The 19922-nt window shown below is 36.8% G+C and overlaps 1 protein-coding gene across 1 annotated transcript in view; it reads right to left on the bottom strand.

Moving 5' to 3' along the window:
• The window catches only part of FHIP1A (FHF complex subunit HOOK interacting protein 1A), a 339337-nt gene that overhangs the window by 66764 nt on the left and 252651 nt on the right, over positions 1-19922 (bottom strand). Inside the window, 2 exon segments of the mRNA XM_056802760.1 lie at positions 11934-12020; positions 15369-15527. Coding sequence (XP_056658738.1) covers positions 11934-12020; positions 15369-15527 — 246 coding nt within the window.

The raw sequence follows: 19922 nt of genomic DNA, 5'->3' as shown, positions 1-19922 counted from the left end.
TATGGACTAATTGAATCATGTTAAGGACAGAACTCTCTTTTAGCTTCCAATTAATAAAGCCAGTGTTCCTAAACTTGAATGTTTTGTATATCTCCCTAGATCCCTCTGGGTCTATTTAATAACTAGTTCTCACTGAAGACAGAAATTATTAATTTGTCTGTCTGAGAAGTAGCCTTTTAAAATATGACTTTTCCATCTGAGTCTTATCAGTGCTACTTCCACTCCCCGTTACACCGCTTCAGGCCCACAACAGGACTGGGCCTTTTAATTACCTCATTCAACTGCAATTACTGACCAGCTCTGGTGATTATTACAACTGCCTCACTGCATCATCAGTACCTTGTAGGAATCCATCTGTTGAGTCCAGCCTGAACATGGAGACTGAATGGTCATTTGAGCCCTGCCACTACTATTCCAGCCAAGTCTGGTTTCCTAATTAATTTCTCTTCTTTTCCTACTGGTTCACTGGCAACAGATAAAGGGAAAGACCTAAAGCCATCAGCAGTAACAGATCTCTCATGGGTTCCTTAATAGCAGAGCCAATACAGGTCAACAGAAGAGTGCCCAGGGCTAGAGTCGCACTCACAAAGAGACCACCACCAGCCAAAGCTTAAGCAACGAATGGCTGGATTTCTCTAGAGCATCCATGGCTGGAAGCAAGGGATGTTGGTGTTAGGAAGAGCTGAGTTGAAATCCTGCCTCTGAAACTAGCAAGCTATGAGATCCTGGGCAAGTTATCATCCCACTCGGTCCCACTCCCTGACAATTTTCTAAGGCAGGCAAAAGGCAATGATTAAGCCACCTACAATATGCTGGCACTGTGCTAAGTACTGAGGATTCAAATACAAACAAAAAGAGAGGCAACCCTCATCCTCAAAAAAGCTGAGTTGCACATCTGCAATAAACGACAAAGTTTCCACATTGGGAGTTTCTTACATCAGTGGTAGCATATTCAGATAGAAATGGGGGCCATATGCAAGCATCCTTGTTGGATGCATATTGACCTCAAAGCCACATATTAACATAATCAATGTCTTGGAGTATTTTTGTTTATTTTGTTAGATATTTCTCATTTACATCTTAATCTGGTTCTGCATTCTTGCTGTGTGTTTGAAATCCTTGTCCTATATCAATGGAAACACAATTCCTGGCTAAAAGGAGATAGAATTTGGTTTTGTTGGTTGTTATGTTTTGTCCTTCATTTTTGAAGAAGAACAAAGATATCACAGAGTAATATTTTGACTTGTAGATAGAATTTTAAAGGAAGAAAGGACCAAGCAAGCAGTGGTCAGCAGTAAAAAGGAGAAAAGGAATTCCAAGTATCTTTGACAGAAATAAGTATGAATTGAAGCTTACTGCCCAGGGACAGGTAGGGTATAGTCTCTCTATGCTGTCCTGTAGTCAGACAACATCTCAAATAATATATTCAATTCTGGGCAGCACATCCTAGGTTGCAGAACATCCTAAAATTGGAGAAATGGCAGAGTAGGTCTTGAATTTATAACATAAGAAGAGAAGTTTAAGGAAACAGTAAAGTACCCTTAAACCTCATAAAAGAAGCCTCAGGAGGAATATTCAAGTTGTTATCAAGTATTTGAAGGACTATACCATGGTAGAGGGAATGGGCTTGTTTTGCATGGCCTGAAAGGGCGTAAGTAGGAGCAATGAATAGATGTCACAAGGAGGAAAATTGACATTTGGTGACTTTGGGGAGATATTCCTAACAATTGAAGTTGTTCAAAATGAAATTGCCTCACCATAGAAGTAGTGAGCACTCCCTCATTGGAGGTCTTTAATAAAAGGCTGGATGATTCCTTATTGGAGGGATAGTAGAAGAGATTTTTTTTGGAGCACAAGTTTGACTAAGAAGACTGCTGAGGTCCCTCAACTCTACAAGAGCAAGAAAGAATCATCAAGCAGCAAGCAAAAGGACCCTCTTGATGGAGTTGCTCAGGCAAAAGATGGATTGGCCATTTTTGGGGTCTAATAGAAAGGATCCCTGTTCAGACATGGGTAGGATTAGATGATCTGTGCAGTCCCATCCAACTTGGAGATGTTATAGCTCTGGGATCTTGGGTACATTTCTTAAACTTTGTTGAACTTCCTCCCTAACCTGTAAAATGAGAGAGCCGTCCCAGACAATTTCTGAGGCCACTAGACAGCACACTGAATAAAGCATAGTGTGAAAAAGAGTGGGGTTTAAATTCAGCCACAGATACTTTCTAGATGTGAGACCTTGGGCAAGTTGCCTAACCTTCATTTGACTCAGTTTCCTCAACTGTAAAATGGGGATAATAATAGCACCTACCTTCCAGAGTTTTTGTGAGGATCAAGATAATATTTCTAAATCAGTTAGCACAGTGCCTAGAACATTAAGTAAATGCTAGTTTTCAGGGTCCCTTTTAGTGCTAAATTCTATGATGGTATGAAAGGCTTTATAAACACATTAAAAGGGAATCCTGTTAATTAATTAATTCAGCAAGGCAATCCAGGAGCTAAGAGAATAAAGCTGACTACAATCCACTAATCCTACAGTTGTTCAATTGTTTCAGATGTGTCTGATTCTTCATGAACCCATTGGCAAAGATATCGAGTGGCTTGCCAGTTCCATTTACATATAAGGAAACTAAGGCAAGCAGAATTAAATGTTAAGTCCAGGGTCACACAGCTAGTAAATGTCTGAGGCCAAATTTGAATATAGGAAGATGAGTCCTTCTGACTTTATGACTCTCTGACTCCTAGTTACTTTTCAATCATAGAGAATAATAATTTTAAATAATAAAGTTAAATAATTTTTTTCAAAAGTCCATGTCTAATACTAAAATTTGTAAATAGGATTATAGAATACAGGGGAATGAAATAAGCTTCTCATTACACTCAGGGTGGATCACAGCCCATTAAGAGTCTGAGGAGTTCCTTACAAAAGAGAATCTCGAGAGAGAACTAGCAAGATGATGAAAGGCTTGACAACAAAGACTAAGGGAGAAAGTGAAAGAAATGGAGATTAATAAGCCTCAAAATATCAAGACTAAAGAGTGACTTCAGGCCAGTCTGAACAGAGTTGTTTTGAGGAAAGTGCTTTGTAAACCTTAAAGCCCAAAATAAATGTGAGCTGTTGCTATTGTTGTCAAGTAGATGGAAGGGATTTTACAGAAAGGATGATGACCAGATGGTCTCTTTCCACCGAGGATCCAACAGCTACAAATGGAATTAAAACTGCAGAAATGAAGCTGTTGGGAAAATTTAGAGAAAAACTTTTTTTTATTTCCTGTCATTGGAGATTGTTCTTTCTGGGGCTAAGTCACTAAAGAAATCTGTGAGATCACTTAAGATTTTTAAAGATAAAATAAAAATGACAATTCTACCTAAGCTAATCAACTTATTCAGTATCATCCTAATTAAATTCCCCAAATAATTTTTTCATCTAAAGAAAATAATAACAAAATCCATCTGGAAGAAGAAAAGATCAAGAATTTCAAAGGAACTAATGAAAAAATGTAAAGAAAGGTCAAACTATCTGATATTGGCTAAGAAATAGAATAGTAGATCAATGGAACCCAGTTGATATACAATACGTAGTAGTAAATGACTACCATAACCTTAGGTTTGAAAATTAATTAACTAATTAGTTTATTAACTCCTTACCTTCCAAATCAATACTATGTATTAGTTCCAAGGCAGAAGAGAGATTAAGAGCTAGGCAACAGGAGTTAAGTGACTAGTCCAGGGTCACACAGCTAGGAAGTGAGTGGGGCCAGATTTGAACTTAGACCTCCCATCCCTAGGCCTAGCTCTCAATCCACTGAGTCACCCAGTTGCCTTCATATTTGAAAATTTAAAGATTTAAGCTTTTTAAATAAGAATTCACTGTTTGGTACAAATTGTTGAGAAAAGTGAAAACAGTCTGGCAGAAAATAGGAATAGACCAATATCTTGCACCATTAACTAAGATAAAGTAAAAATGGATACATGACATAGAAATAAAGGAAGATACCAAAGGAAATTTTATCATGGAATATATTACCTATTGGACATATGGATGGAAGAAGAATTTATGAATAAATAAGATATAGAACATTGCAAGATAAACAATGGGTACTTTTGATTATGTTAAATTAAAAGGGGTTGTATAAATAATACCAATGTAACCAAGAATAAAAGCAGAAAATTGGGAGAAATTATTATAAACCATTTCTTGAATAGAGCCTTCATATCTCAAACACATAGAGGCACTTTGTCAAATTCATAATGGTATGAGCCATTCCCCAATTGGTAAATCATCAAAGGATATGAACACGCAGTTTTGGGATCAAGATATCAAAGTTACATATAATCATATAAAAATGGTCTAAATCATTTTTCGTTAGAAAAATGCAAATTAAAACTACTCTGAGATATCTCACACTTTATCAGATTGAATAATATGATAGAAGGGCAAAATTATAAATGATGGAAGGAAGTGTAAAAATTGGGTCACTAATACACTATTGCTATTACCAACCAATGGTGATCCAACCATTTTGGAGAGCAAATTGGAATTGTGCCCAATGAGTTATAAGACTATGTATCCTACCCCCCCCCCAACCCAGCAATACCACTAGTAAATCTGTTTCTGAAAGTAATGAGGGAAAAAGGAAAAGAACCTAAATGTTTTGAAATATTTACTGTAGTTCTCTTTGTGGTGGCAAAGAATTGAAAATTGAAGGAAAGCCCATAAGCTGAAGAATGGCTAAAGAAGTTTGGTATATAATTATGATGAAATATAAAATTTATATTAAAAAAATATAAAAACATTTAAAAAATGATGAGTAGACTAATTTTAGAAAAAACATGGAAAGACTTGTATGAAGTAACAAAGAGGAAAATAAGCAGAACCAAGAGAAAATTGTATTCATTAATAGCAATATTGTTTGAAGAATAATAATGAATGCCCACCTCTGGAGAAAGAACTGATAAACAGACGTATGTATTGTGTTGTATACTGTATGTACATATATGTATTTGTGTGTCAATGTATATATAATATATGTGTATATACTGCACATATGTATGCATGTATATCTACATTTATGTGTATGTAATATACATATATGCACTGTGTATGATTCTCATGTGTATCTTTATGTATGTAAATACATATATGTACATATGTATAGACACATATATTTATCTTTGTCAAATGGTGGCCTTCTTTAGTGCAGGGTCAGGAAGGCATAAGGGAGTTAGGATGGAACTTTAGATGTAATTTTTTAAAGAAAATAAATTTTAAAAAATATTTTTAAGTATAAAACGAATCCTTCATATTAGAGGAAAATAGGTGACAGAGTTAGAATCAAGAATTTGGGATCAGGGAGACTTGAGTTCAAATTCTGCCTCAGAAACTATGTGAATATAGGCAAGTCAATTAACTTCTCCCAGTCTCAGTTTCCTCAACTGTAAAATGGAGATAATAACAATATCTCCCTCACAGTGTTGTTGAGAGAAATCCAACAAGGTAATATATATGTAAAGAATTCCATAAACCTTAGAGCATTACCTAATTGCTAACTAGGAGTATCTTATGAAGATTGTTCATAGTATCATAAAGTGGAAGGATCCTAGAGCCCATTTAATGGCTTCATTTTACAGACTGAGCCACAGAGAAGAGGTTCAATAAGTGCCAATATAACATAGGTATTAAGTGGAGGAATGAGAATTCAAACTGTGGTCATATAACTCCAAACCTAGCATTCTTTCCTGACTAAAAGCAAAAATTAAATACTCTAAATACAAATGAATTCAAGTCCACAATCAAGAACCTACTATGTGGCAGGCACTCTGATAGGTGCTAGGAATAGAAAGACAAAAATGAAATAAAAGCCAGGTCCCAAATAATAAAAATAATAAGTAACATCATATGAGTTGCACATTTTAAAATTTCTGTTATTTTAAATTATAATTATATGAAAAATGGTCACTGGTTCCAGTCCAGTGGAAATATGTGGCACAAATTCAAAGAATGTGTCCACTTCTTGGGATTTATTACTACCACTCCCTGGAGATCTAGTTATAATGCCTGACCTCAAACAGCTTACACCTTACTGGGGATATACAACTTGGATGTAGATGAGTGAATACATGATAACTGCAGGAGGAAAAGGGTACTCACACCTGGAAGGATTGGCAAAGGCTTCCTGTAGAAGCTTTGCCTTAAAGGAAGTTAACGTATCTAAATATTGGGAGTAAGGCTGAAATGTCTTCCCAGACATGTCCACAGAGAGAAAATAATCTTTCTAGAACACAAATGGTCTTGCTATGCTCTAAATTTATGTTTAGGACATGTGTAACAAGGCACCCTTACTCATGCATCTTATGTTCCTACATGCATTCAAATCTTCTGTAAGGGATTCTGTCATAATCCCTCTGTACCTAAACAAGTAGCTACATAAGCTTTTTTCCCCTTTTTTAACCTTACCTTCTGTCTTAGAAACCATATTAAGTAGCAGTTCCAAAACAGAAGAGCAGTAAGGGCTAAGCAATTGGAGTTAAGTGACTTTCCCAGGTTTACACAGTTAGGAAGTGTCTGAGTCCAGATTTGAGCCCAGGATCTCCTATCTCCAGGTCTGGTACTTTACTCACTGAGGAACGTAGCAGCTCTTCCTATACATGTTTGAAGGAAGTCACTTAGAGTTCTTAAAAAAAAAAACAGCTTCCTATTCTGAAAACTGAGTGGATCAGCTAAAAAGAATTCTGTTCCTATCATACAGCATATGTTTACTCATTATGCTATCTCCAAATCCTCAGACCCTAGTTTCATAGACCATAGATCTAATAACTAGAGTTTACTAAACTGCCTCAGTTGGGGCAGATCCTAGAAGGGCTTCCAGTTATCTCACAGAAGTCAGGGAGGAAGAACAGGCTCTGAGGTGTTTCTGGAGAAAGTAGGACAGAGCTCTCTCAGAATCCTCTAGCCAGCAGTCCATAAAACGGAAGACTTACTGGGATGAGATTAAGACAGTTCCTTGACCATGGAGTTTCTCTGTTTAAGGAAGTAGAACCCTGAGGAGCCTTAGACAGGAGAATAAGTAACCAAGGAAGTAAAATTATGACTTATGTGGCCACAAGATATTTTCTATTTAAAATGAGAAACAACAAATTACAGCTGAGACATGGGAGGTGGCTGAAAAACCACACTGACAGAACCAACAAAAAGTATTCTAGCATTTCCTCTAATATAGGAAAGGTCTATCAGTCACAACACCTCCAGTGGGTGTTGGAAGCATCTAGAGCCAGTGAAAGAGATGTAACCTCCAGTATCCATGGGGAGGATCCTGAAATTGAACTGAAATTGATGACCATGTGGTTCAGAGAGGGACATCCTGTGATTAGTGTGAGAACAGTGCCTGTTGGGGAGCAAGTCTAGAAGATAATAACACCTAGAGAGGACACTAGCAACTCTGTAGCATTGGAGGTATTATTTGTCCCTCCAGGCATGTAGGCAGCAAGGTGGCGCCACAGTGCCCACAGTACCAAACCAAGACTCCTCTTCATGAGTTCAAATCCAGCCTCAGACACTTACTAGCTGGGTGACCCTTGGCAAGTCCCTTTAACTCTGATTGCCTCAGTTTATTACTTATAAAATGAGTTGGAGAAGGAAATGCCAAACTGCTGCAGTATCTCTGCCAAGAAAACCCTAAATGGGGTCACTGAGTTAGATGTGACTGAAACAATTCAATAAAAAGCATGTATTCTGGCCATACAGGTTTACATAGTTTTATGACTATGTGTGGCTAGTCCACAGTTATATGCACTGTTCCCATTGAGTGTATATGCTTTTATGGGCTAAAGCTCATACTTTATGGAGGTAATATTATATCATTATTTGATAAACATTTCTATTTCAATAAAATACCTTTGTTATGAATGCCATGTTATTTAGCTACTGGTAAAGTTAAGCACATTGGTAATGGTTCAAGAGCTTTGGCTTAAAAGGTTTCTCAAGTACAAAAGTACCTAGAACCTGATATCTCTAACAAGGGGCCCAGAGTAACGGGGAGGGCAGCTTACATCTCCATACCCATGCTGCCACACAACAAATGTGTTGTTCCCAAGAGAAATGCTTGCTCTTGATTTCCCAAAATGTTCTTTTCATCACTCACAAAAATAAACAAATAAACAAAACATTTGCCCATCTCCCTAAATCAATAAGTTAAGAATTGCTGCGCTTGCATTGACGCAGATCATAAATATGTATGCGCCTGTTTGGAAGACGAAACATTAAAACAAATGGCCCCACAATGGTATAGGCTAGTTCAGATCACACACATTTAAAGAAATGGCTGAAATTATTTTAGTCATGTATCTATTTCAAGCATGGCCTTGGCCCTGAGGAGATGTAAGAAATCAATTATTCTGGTGGATTTGGAGTGTTTTTCTCTGATGTATTTATCTGAAATTATTTATCGAGTGAAACACAAATGAGTTCTTTTGGCAAAGCAAGAAAGAGGGTGGGGTAGAGAGATGGGGCTCCATTTAAGGTCACAGCTATTACTGCTATGGATTGTGAAATGATTACAGAAGAAGGGAATGAAGGATTATTTTCCCATTTCTCCCCTATTTCATTACTCTATGATATCTCCTTTTCCATTATCTACTGGCATCTCTGATGCTTTCTGTCATCTCCTTAAAGAGCCCCAAACAAAAAAGCAAAAATTATAGAAATACTTGTCTAGTTCTTTAAGTATCCATTTAGTGGTGACTAAAGCAACCTCCTTCTCTAAAAACTTGGCAATTCTACAATATTGTAGACCTGGAAGACATCTGAGATATCATCTAGAATCCAACCCCTTCATTTTAAAGATGAATTGCATCCCCTGGGCTTCACCATGTTCTCTGCCTCACTTCTTCAACTTCTTTTAAGTAATATCTTCTAGTAGGGGATTGGTTTTATATGATTATTTGATTATAAAAATTAACAGAATGGAATTATGTTTTGATTGATGATACATATATAACCCAAATTGAATTGCTTGCCAGTTCTGGGAGGGAAGAGAGTAGAGAGGGAGGGATGTAATTTGGATCCTATAACTTTGGAAAACTTATGTAGAAATTTGTCATATGATCCAAATTACATCCCTCCCTCTCTACCTTTTTTCCTCTCAGAACTGGCAAGCAATTTGATCTGGGTTATATATGTATCATCAATCAAAACCCCCCAAATAAAAACACAAATAAACTTAGGTGAAAGGTAGTATGCTTTGATGTGCATTCTGACTACAAAAGTTCTTTATCTTGAGATGAATAGCATTCTTTGTCATAAGTCCCTAAGAGTTGTCCTGGATCATTTTATTCCTGATGATAGAAGTCTTGTTACTGTGTATAATGTTCTTATGGTTCTACTTATTTCACTCTGCATCAGTTCATATAGGTCTTTTCAGGTCTTTCTAAAACTATCCTGTTCATTATTGTCTTCTTTTCTAATTCAAATGCCCAGAAGGAAGAGAACATTAATTTTTGCCTTTGTATTTCCAGCATTTAGTCAGTCAGTTATTAAATGTTTCCTTACTGTGTGACAGATACAAAAAGAGGTATAGTCCCAGCCCTTAAGGAGATCACAGTCTATTGAAAAATATCACTTTAAAAGAGCTGAAGAGGTGAGGAAGAGAACATGATGAAGCCCAAGGGATGCAATTAGGTGGAAAATGGAGAGATGACTGCCCTGGACACTCCAGGAGGAGTTCTCCATGTTTGGCACTAAGGGAGAAGGCCTGGAGGCAGGTGTCTCTGAGGAAGTTTGAATTTCAGAGTTGATGTGATATTTCAGGATAATAAAATTGATAGTTCAATGAGCCTCAGGAATCTGTCCCATCACCACACCGGAAGCACAGTTCTTAGAACTGAAAAGGTACTTAATAAATGAGTGTACAACGAATATTTGATTGATTAAAACATCTAAAATGCTCTTCCCAGAGATGTAGATTTTGATAATGTTCTGTGACACAAGCTAGGACTGGTACCTGTAAAGCTTTGTATTGCAGGAGGCAGCCAGGTGGCTCAGTGGATAAAGAACCAACCCTAGAGACAGGAGGTTCTGGATTAAAATCTGATCTAAGACACCTGTGTGACCCTGGGCAAGTCAATTCACCCCCATTGCTTATTTTTTAAACCCTTATCTTCTGTCTTAGAAAGAATACTGTGTATTGGTTCCAAGGCAGAAGAGCAGTAAGGGCTAGACAATGAGGGTTAAGTGACTTACCCGGGGTCACATTGCTAGGAAGTGTCTGAAGTCATATTTGAACACTCATCTTTAGACCTGGCTCTCAATTGACTGAGCTACCTAGTTGCCACCCTCCATAGCCTTTTTTTTTATTTGATCATTTCCAAGCATTATTCATTAAAGACATAGATCATTTTCTTTTCCCCCCCCACCCCCCATAGCCGACGCGTAAGTCCACTGGGCATTACATGTTTTCTTGATTTGAACCCATTGCTATGTTGATAATATTTGCATTAGAGTGTTCATTTAGAGTCTCTCCTCTGTCATTTCCCCTCAACCGTTGTTTCCACTCCCATAGTTTATCCTTTGCTTATGAATGGTGTTTTTTTCTCCTAGATCCCTGCAAATTCTTCAGGGACATTACACTGCCACTAATGGAGAAGTCCATTACGTTCGATTATACCACAGTGTATTAGTCTCTGTGTACAATGTTCTGGTTCTGCTCCTCTCGCTCTGCATCACTTCCTGGAGGTTGTTCCAGTCTCCATGGAATTCCTCCACTTTATTATTCCTTTTAGCACAATAGTATTCCATCACCAACATATACCACAATTTGCTCAGCCATTCCCCAATTGATGGGCATCCCCTCGTTTTCCAGTTTTGGGCCACCACAAAGAGCGCAGCTATGAATATTTTTGTACAAGTCTTTTCCCTTATTATCTCTTTGGGGTACAGACCCAGCAGTGCTATGGCTGGGTCAAAGGGTAGATATTCTTTTGTCGCCCTTTGGGCATAGTTCCAAATTGCCCTCCAGAATGGTTGGATCAGTTCACAACTCCACCAGCAATGAATTAATGTCCCTACTTTGCCACATCCCCTCCAGCATTCATTACTTTCCTTTGCTGTTATGTTAGCCAATCTGCTAGGTGTGAGGTGATACCTCAGAGTTGTTTTGATTTGCACCTCTCTGATTATAAGAGATTTAGAACACTTCTTCATGTGCTTATTAATAGTTTTGATTTCTTTATCTGAGAACTGCCTATCCATGTCCCTTGCTCATTTATCAATTGGAGAATGGCTTGATTTTTTGTACAATTGATTTAGCTCATTATAAATATGAGTAATTAAACCTTTGTCAGAGGTTTCTATGAAGATTTTTTCCCAATTTGTTGTTTCCCTTCTGATTTTAGTTACATTGGTTTTGTTTGTACAAAAGCTTTTTAGTTTGATGTAGTCAAAATTATTTATTTTATATTTTGTGATTCTTTCTATGTCTTGCTTGGTTTTAAAGCCTTTCCCCTCCCAAAGGCCTGACATGTATACTATTCTGTGTTTACCCAATTTACTTATGGTTTCCTTCTTTATGTTTAAGTCACTCACCCATTTTGAATTTATCTTGGTGTAGGGTGTGAGGTGTTGATCTATTCCTAGTCTCTCCCACACTGTCTTCCAATTTTCCCAGCAGTTTTTATCGAATAGTGGATTTTTGTCCCAAAAGCTGGGATTTTTCCTCCATAGCCTTTTAAAAGAAAAGTTTGTATTCTATTTGAAGCCACTAAAATAAAATATGGAGATAACAAGAGCTAAGGGGGAGTTAAACCTATCAGCCATCAGTCCCAAAGATTTCCCTCTTTCTTGTGCAAATCTATTTCAATTTATACTGTCCATTAAGTTGTATCATACTTATTACCAATCATTATTACAATTTATTACTAAAGGCCAATAACAAATAACTGACCTTATGAAGAGCAGGCGCCAACACTGGTACTAAGAACCCATTATAAATGTAGTTGACAAGCTGGTTACGAATCAGAGGATGGGCAACCTAGAAAAGAAAGAGCCTGTCACTGGAAAAGCATGATTCAATTGTTAGGTTAAATCATTGTTTTTTGGTTTTTTCCCCAGGAAAATCCCATCTCCAAGTAGACTGAGGATGGGAGAAAAGGTCACTAAGTAAAATTGTTAACTCTTGACAAAGAAAAACATTCAAACATTTAAAAAAAAACTGCTCTCTTCAACACTAATGACAATTTTCTTGCCTAAGTATTGTTTCTCAGCAATCTAAAAAATCAGGAATCTAGGAAACAAAATTAGATTCGCATACACAACCTTCAGGACATTTTTAAGACTCTAGTTGGGAAAAAGGAATTAATCAGAAAAGTAGAATGATGTTTCTGCAGAACTTTAACTAGGGTGGGCAACAGAGATTTGTCCCAAGGCACCAAAATTTAGAGAATGCAACATTTTAATACATGCAACTTTTAGCACAATAAAACTATCACAGTGTCTAATTGCCTCTCCTGAACTGAATTTGTCTTAATTACTTCTCATATTATCTGCACATCATAAGTTCCCCGAGTGTCCAGATTGTTTCATTTTTTAATATCTGTACCCTTAGCACTGAGCACCATACTTGGGTTAGAGTAGGTGCTCCATAAATATTGCTGATTGACTGGTTAATCATAAACTTAGAAAAAAACTTTCGAGGATATTTTCTGATGCTAGCTCTAGGACATTTTTGCAATATGTTTCAGCAGCTTTAAAGTATCAGTACATCCTCAAACTAAATCAATGAATCATTTGTTCCATGGCTTCCTCAGGGTTTCTCTAAGGTTAGAATCCCATAAAAACACTTCCTCATTTACATCACATTTGAAGGTTTACAAGGCATTTTTATCACAAGAACCTGGACCATTTATCAGTGTGATGGTCTTAAAGCTGGAGAACTCCTTGCATGTTAATTTGCTGTTTATCAGGATCATTACTCACCTCCCCAGCTACCCACAGCTCCTCACTTTTTTGCACAATGTCAACAAGGTCTTTCAGCTTTCAATCTTTCTACCAGCTCTCTTCACCCATTTCTCATTTCTATCTGGTGGCGGTGCTGGCTACTCATTTGTAGAGGACTCCCTCTCTCTTTTCTCCTTCCATTCATTTTATTCTGTTTTGCCTTTCTTGTTCTGATTCATTTACCTTCCCATAATGATTAAGCAAGTCTCCGAGAATATTCCTCTGGGTAAAGCTGCTAAGCTTCACCAACTTTGATGATTTGGGGATTGTCCTACCAGGAAGACCCTAGAATTTAAAATAGAACCAGTGTCTCAGCATGGGGACCTTATCTTAAAATGAAGGTCTTGCCTAATAAAATGTGGGAGAAAAAAGCAGCAAGAGCAGAATTCCATCTTGGAAGGTAAGACTTCAATCATTCATTCATTAAAATATTTACATAGTATCTACTGAAGGCAATACTCTGTTATAGTGCATTGTGGAAGAATAAAACGTTATCTGACTTCAAGGACTTGATCATTTTAAGGAAGGCTATAGGTAGATGTATGAATGACAGAACATTTATTAAGTATTTACTCATGTTCCCAGCACTGTATTGTGTATGAAGCATAAAAACATAAGCCTTCTCCTCCTCCTACCTAGGCAGTCTTTACCTTCAAGAAGCTTACATTCTAACGGCGAACATAAAAGGGAGTGGAAAAAAAGAGTGAGTGTAGGGCAAGGACAAAATGAAGGTGTAGGGAGTAGAGAAAGTATCTAGATGCAAGGGGCAAGCTGTAAAAGTTCAGAGAATCGGGCATAGTGTCAGGTTAGAAGTGAGCATGGCAGAAGCAATTCATTTAGAAGCACACTTTTGCAGGACAGGACACCACTCCTAAGTAGTCATCATGATTACTGATGCAAAGAGAGGCTGCTTTATTCCTTTTAAAATATCTTTTGCATGCAAGAGTCTGGCACCAACATCTTTTTTAAGTAATCTTTGCAGTATCATTAAAAGAACTAATTTAAACTGTATGATTTCAATTTTGAAACTTATTCCAAAACATATGGCTCTTCTGTTCTTAATGAATCCCATTACATGGCTTCTCTTTCTTTAAAAAAATAAAATAAAAACTGAAAACCAATTACTAGGGAATGGAGACTTGATCTTTAAATTACCGACACTTTCTCAATCAGAGTGCATTTGGGGAGAAAATAATAGTAGTTCTATCTTTTTATTTCTAAACCCTTCTGCAAGAAAATGCTGTGAGACTGCAAGATGAGAGAGAAAAATAATTTAAGATGTAATTCATTTATCTTATGTATAAATAAAGCTTCTCTCATTTGAGTAATAAAAATGAGATGGGAATGTATGTAATTTACCCACATTTTCTTCCAGAAGCTATTTATTCATTTAGCAAATAAATAGATTATAGCCAACATTCATCAGCCCACAATCACCGTTAAAGTAAATGATTTCTTGAACAAATCAAAAACTCCAAAACAAAGGTAATATTTATGCAGTAAACCAATAAAACATTAGTGGGGCCCATTTACTGCCAGAGAAATGTAAAATCTGATTTCTATCTGGAAACTGATGAAGAATAGCAACAAAAAAGCTAAGGGGAAAATCTAATCAAGAAGCCCAATATAGAGAGTTGTTTATTTTTTTTCAAGTAGACCAATTTTGAAGGAAATTTAATTTGGGTTGCTAAGAAGATACTTAACAACTTCTAAATTCAATTGGGATAACAACATTCTTTAGTTAGTATGCACCATTAAGCAAAATAAAGTGTTTTCTTTTGTAGACAACCATGAAGACCTTGAAATAAAAATGGTATATTTTAAAGAACATGGACAGCTAAAAATATCTCTTTAATGAGTCAGGAATCAACTTATTGTTGACAATAAAATAGATAAACAAAACAGAATTAGCACTTTTTAGAAAGAAGATACACAATGGCCACCCCTCCTCCCAATTTTGCTTTTATTTCAAACTTTTGGGAAGCCCATAAAATTATGCTTTTATGTATTCACAAGTATTATGCAGAGTTTTAATAAGTCATGAATATTTATTAAGCTTTTATTAAAATAAAATGCTGATGCACATCAATCAGTATATCACTTGTCTTCTAGGGGAGAACCAGATGAGTTGTTCTGGGAGACAGTGAGAATGCTAAGCTAAGAATCTAATGTCATGGGTTCAAATTCTGGCTCCAATCTTTCCTACCTATCTGACCTTGGCAAGTCATTACATCCATGGGAGTACCAGTTTTCTCAAGAGTGAAAAAAAGATGCTCCTATTTCTATCAAAAACATCAGAGCATGTTTGTGGGAAGGTCCCTTGCAACCCTTAAAGTGCTAGATCAAGTGGCATTTTATTATTGATGTTGTTTCTCTCCAGTACCTGTATGACTGCATTGCAAAACTCCAAGGAATTCATGAACTGGACCAGAGAAGGCAGAAGTAACCAGTCATCCTTCAGAAGGCAGTGCCATTCATCTTCCTTCTCTTCTAGTTTTGTAGGCAAAGAAGAGTAGAGACCACTTAATCCTGTTGCTAGCACCTGAATTCAGAAACAAGAGACAAATTTTATTTTTGTTGCTCCCCTCAATTCCCACTAGAATGTAAGCTCCTTGAGGCAGAGGCCTTCTCTTATTCTTTTGCTCTTTTGTTTTTAGATCCTCAACACCCAGAAAAATGCCTGTCACATAAACTTAAAATTTGCTTGTTGAATTAAATTAGAATAATCATTTTTCCCCATGATTTTTCAAGGCCAGATTTGTCAAGTTCAGCCTTCCCCATGAAGGATTTATGGATCAAATCAGGCAAAAGGAATCTCCCTCCAATGTGGTCAAGGCAGAAAGGATCAATGGGTCTAGACACAGGCCTCAGCTTAAATCCATGTTCTGATACTTACTACCAGTATGACTGAGGGAAAACATTTAACCTCCCTAGACCTCAGTTTCCTCATATGTTAAATGAGGATGTTAGGATTAATGACTTCTGAGGTTCAGTCTGGCTCCAAATCTCAGAACCTATGATCTCCTAGAAATGACTACATAAAAATATATTTCTCTGTATCCTCTCTGGTACCTCACCCAGGATCATATGTCATATGAGGGGTTTGGTCAACACTGGCAGACAGACAGACAGACAGATAGATAGATAGATAGATAGATAGATAGATAGATAGATAGATAGATAGATAGATAAATAGATAGATAGATAGATAAACAGACAGATGGATGGACAAACAGATGGATGGACAAACAGATAGACAGATAAATAGATAGACATAAACACACAGACAGACAGACAGACAGACAGATAGATAGATAGATAGATAGATGGACAAACAGATGGACAGATAAACAGACAGACACAAGCACACAGATAGATAGATAGATAGATAGATAGATAGATAGATAGATAGATAGATAGATAGATAGATAGATAGATAGATGGATGGATGGATGGATGGATGGATAGATAGGTAAACAGCCTCCAGTTTGATTTTTTTAAGGGGCATCACTAGTTTCAAGTTAAGTTACTAACTTCAGCAAGACACAACATGATGTAGTAGCTAGAGCTGGACTTGTAGTCAGGACACACTTGAGTCTGAATCCTGTGTCAGACATACTGATCATGTGGCCATAGACAAGTCACAAAATCTTAAAGGACCTCAGCTTCCCCAGTTGTAAAGTGGAAATAACTACTTGCTTTACCTACCTCACAGATTGTCACAAGCAAAAGGTTTTACAACCCCGAAAACATTGTAGATGTCTGAGCTGGCACTATTATGCTAAGAGAAGGTCAGCCACAATCATATATGAACAAACTTGCACAGGAAGACCAAGATATATGTTAGGATTAGCAAATGAATGCTTAATTTCCAAAACAGAGAATAGTACTTGGAAAATTCAGAATTAGCTTCTACTTACACTTCTAACAAGTTAATTGTTTGCTTCACTAATATATTGTGCCATAATTACAGAACATTAATGGCCATTAATAATGAAATTTTGTATGAAGCTCATAAGTCTTTCACCCCAGATAAGCCAGATTCATTCAACATTTTCCTATGTTAATGTATGATAGACACAAAACACTGAGTATACTAGCAATTAGCTTGGGGCATAAAAATTTTAACAGAAAGATAATTTATGAATTTTTTTTATTGCTATGAACATTAGCTGGCTCATGGACCATAGTCCTATAGAGGGTCCACAGTTAAACTCAATACAGCACTTTATGCTCTACAAAGAATGATGTACACATTTTCTCTTTATTTCATCCTCACATCAATTCTATGGTTTTGGTTGTGGCCAGTGTTATCTGTCGCATAGAAAAGAAACCTAAAGCACAGACAGATATAAATTGTACATTTCACAATTTCCAAGTAGGAGAGCCAACATACAAACCCAAGTATGCCTAATTATAAGTGATCTTTTCCTTTAGGCAACAGCTTTCCCTTGTACCCAGAAACATACTCATTGAAAACAAACATGGCGGAAGTCAAAGGAAAATGAGTGTCCCTGACCTTTCTCAACTTACTAGACTTCTTGTCAGTTATATGTCTCAAAAGCACAAATAATTAGAGCTGAAGTCACCTGAAAGTTGACATCTAGTCCAGTCACATTTAAACAGAAACAGAAACACAGGCCACTAACCCATACATAAGGATCATTGCAGACCACTTATTGACTTGGTATTAAAATGTAATATTATCTATGTTGTGTTTTATTAAATATTTCCCAATCATATTTTCATCTGGTTTTGGACAGCACTAGGGAATATTGTGGGCAATGAGTTACCTTCAGGCTATGTTGGACACCTTTGCTTTAATCTAATCACCTTATTTGTAAGGGGAAAAAAAACTCAAGCCCAAGGGAGGAAAAGATTTGTTCAGTGTCTCATAGCAAGTTGGTGGCAAAGCTGAGAATAGAATTCTGCCATTTAATAAGCTTCTACCTAATGTCCAGTCCTTTTTCTTATTCTTTCTAGAAGAGTCAGTATAATTTAATTTATTATTCTTTAGTCATTTGTAACCATTTCTGACTCTTCATGACTCCACTTAAGGTTTTCTTGGCAGAGATACTAGAATGGATTGCCATTTCCTTTTCTAGTTCGTTTTACACATGAGGAAACTGAGGCAAACAGTGACTTGATTGCTCAGGGTCACACAGCTAGTAAGTGTCTGACACCAGATTTTAGGAAGATGGATATTCCTAACTAGGTCTGGCACTATACACTGTATCGCCCACCTACCTCTAATGAAATTAGAAGAATGTTGATCTTAAATAACAGAACACTTGGGATTAACTCTTGGCTTTGACACCAGATACGTGTCTCTATGTCAATGACTCAATCTCCTTGAGCTTCAGTTCTTCCATCTGTAAAATGGGAATAATAACTACATTACCTAACCCACCAGGTTGTGAGGATGCCATATGTTATAATGGCACATATGGTAATGTGCCAGATGTTAGTATAAGACATTCTCTTCTTTTGCTGAAATCAGAAACATCACTCGCTCTCTGCAATCACGATCAGCCATTCAAAAGTCATTTGAGGGTATATTATATTCAAAAGAATTGAGTAAATGGCATAAACTTTTAAGATGGTGCATTTATCTAATAAGAGAAATAAATGAGAAAAGGAATAGGAATAACTCTTCACCCAGACAGGGCTTTGGAGCTTATTAAATGGCAGAATTTTAGGGTTTAAAGATATTGCAGTACCCAACTAGACCAAAGCAACCAGAAAAAGAATTCCTAGTACCGAAAGATGGTTGTCCAGCCTTTGCACAAAACCTTCCATTGAGGAAAAAAAAAACTCACTAGCTCCCCAGGCAGTCAACATCATTCTGAATAGCTCTCATTCAGTGGTTTTTCTTTAGAGCAACCATACATTTGCCTTTTTTGAAGTTTCTGCCTCTTTCTGCCCTGTGAGGCTAAGCAGAACAAGCCCAATGACTGTCCTTAAAAATAAAGATTAGTCCACTTTCTTATTACTTCCCTCCCAGGGTTGTTTTGAGGATCAAATGAGATAATATTGTAAAGCATTTAAGCACAGTGCCTGGCACCTAGGATGAGTTACAGAAATGTTGTTTGCTGTTCAGTCTTTTCAGTTATCATGTCTAATTTTTTGTGCCTCCATTTGGAGTTTTCTTGGCAGAGATCCTGGAGTGGTTTGCTACTTCTTTATCCAGCTCATTTGAAAGATGAGGAAACTGAGGCAAATAAGATTAAATGATTTCCCCATTGTTACACGACTAGTGTTTGAGGCACATTTGAGTTCTTCCTGACTCCAGGCCCAGGGTTAGCTATTATTATATGACATAAACTCAAGGTCTTTCCACCCTTTTGGTTGCTCACTTCTACATATCTCCCCAAACCCTTGATCCCCTACTTGTGTAACATGATGTTAGAGAAAACAATGTTAGAAGGGGAAGTCAGTACAATTGATAAAAAAATTATTATAAAGAAGGCAGTAAGTCAGTGAAGTTAACACCATTGGGCTCCAGATCCTAGCTCAAATAATCAGTGATCCATCTGATTTGCATCATAGGCAATTAACTATACAAACACAGAAAGAAACAGAGAAGAGCATTACGGTGGAGTTTGGTTAAAATATATTACTGGAAGCACCATGAAATGGTACAAAATGACATAGAATTAATATAGAAATGTGCTGGGACTTCTAAGAAAGTCAAGATCATGTGCAGTTTCAGGAGTAAGGGAATAATAATAAAAGTTGCTCACATTTATATAGCAGTTGGCAAAGGGCACTCAATTACAAGCCTATGGCATAAGTACACCAATACTGCTATAACCATTTTATGAATAAGGAAACTGAGACTTGCTGATGGTCCCATGATTAGTTACAAAAATATTAAGAGACTTGTCTATTATCACACTGAAAAAAATCTTGCCAATGTCAGGAAAGGAAGGCTTCA

The sequence above is a fragment of the Monodelphis domestica genome, chromosome 6, assembly GCF_027887165.1.
Source record: "Monodelphis domestica isolate mMonDom1 chromosome 6, mMonDom1.pri, whole genome shotgun sequence".
NCBI classification, from domain to species: Eukaryota; Metazoa; Chordata; class Mammalia; order Didelphimorphia; family Didelphidae; genus Monodelphis; species Monodelphis domestica.
The sequence above is the reverse complement of the archived record's forward strand: the minus strand, read 5'-3'. Positions and strand labels throughout refer to the sequence as shown.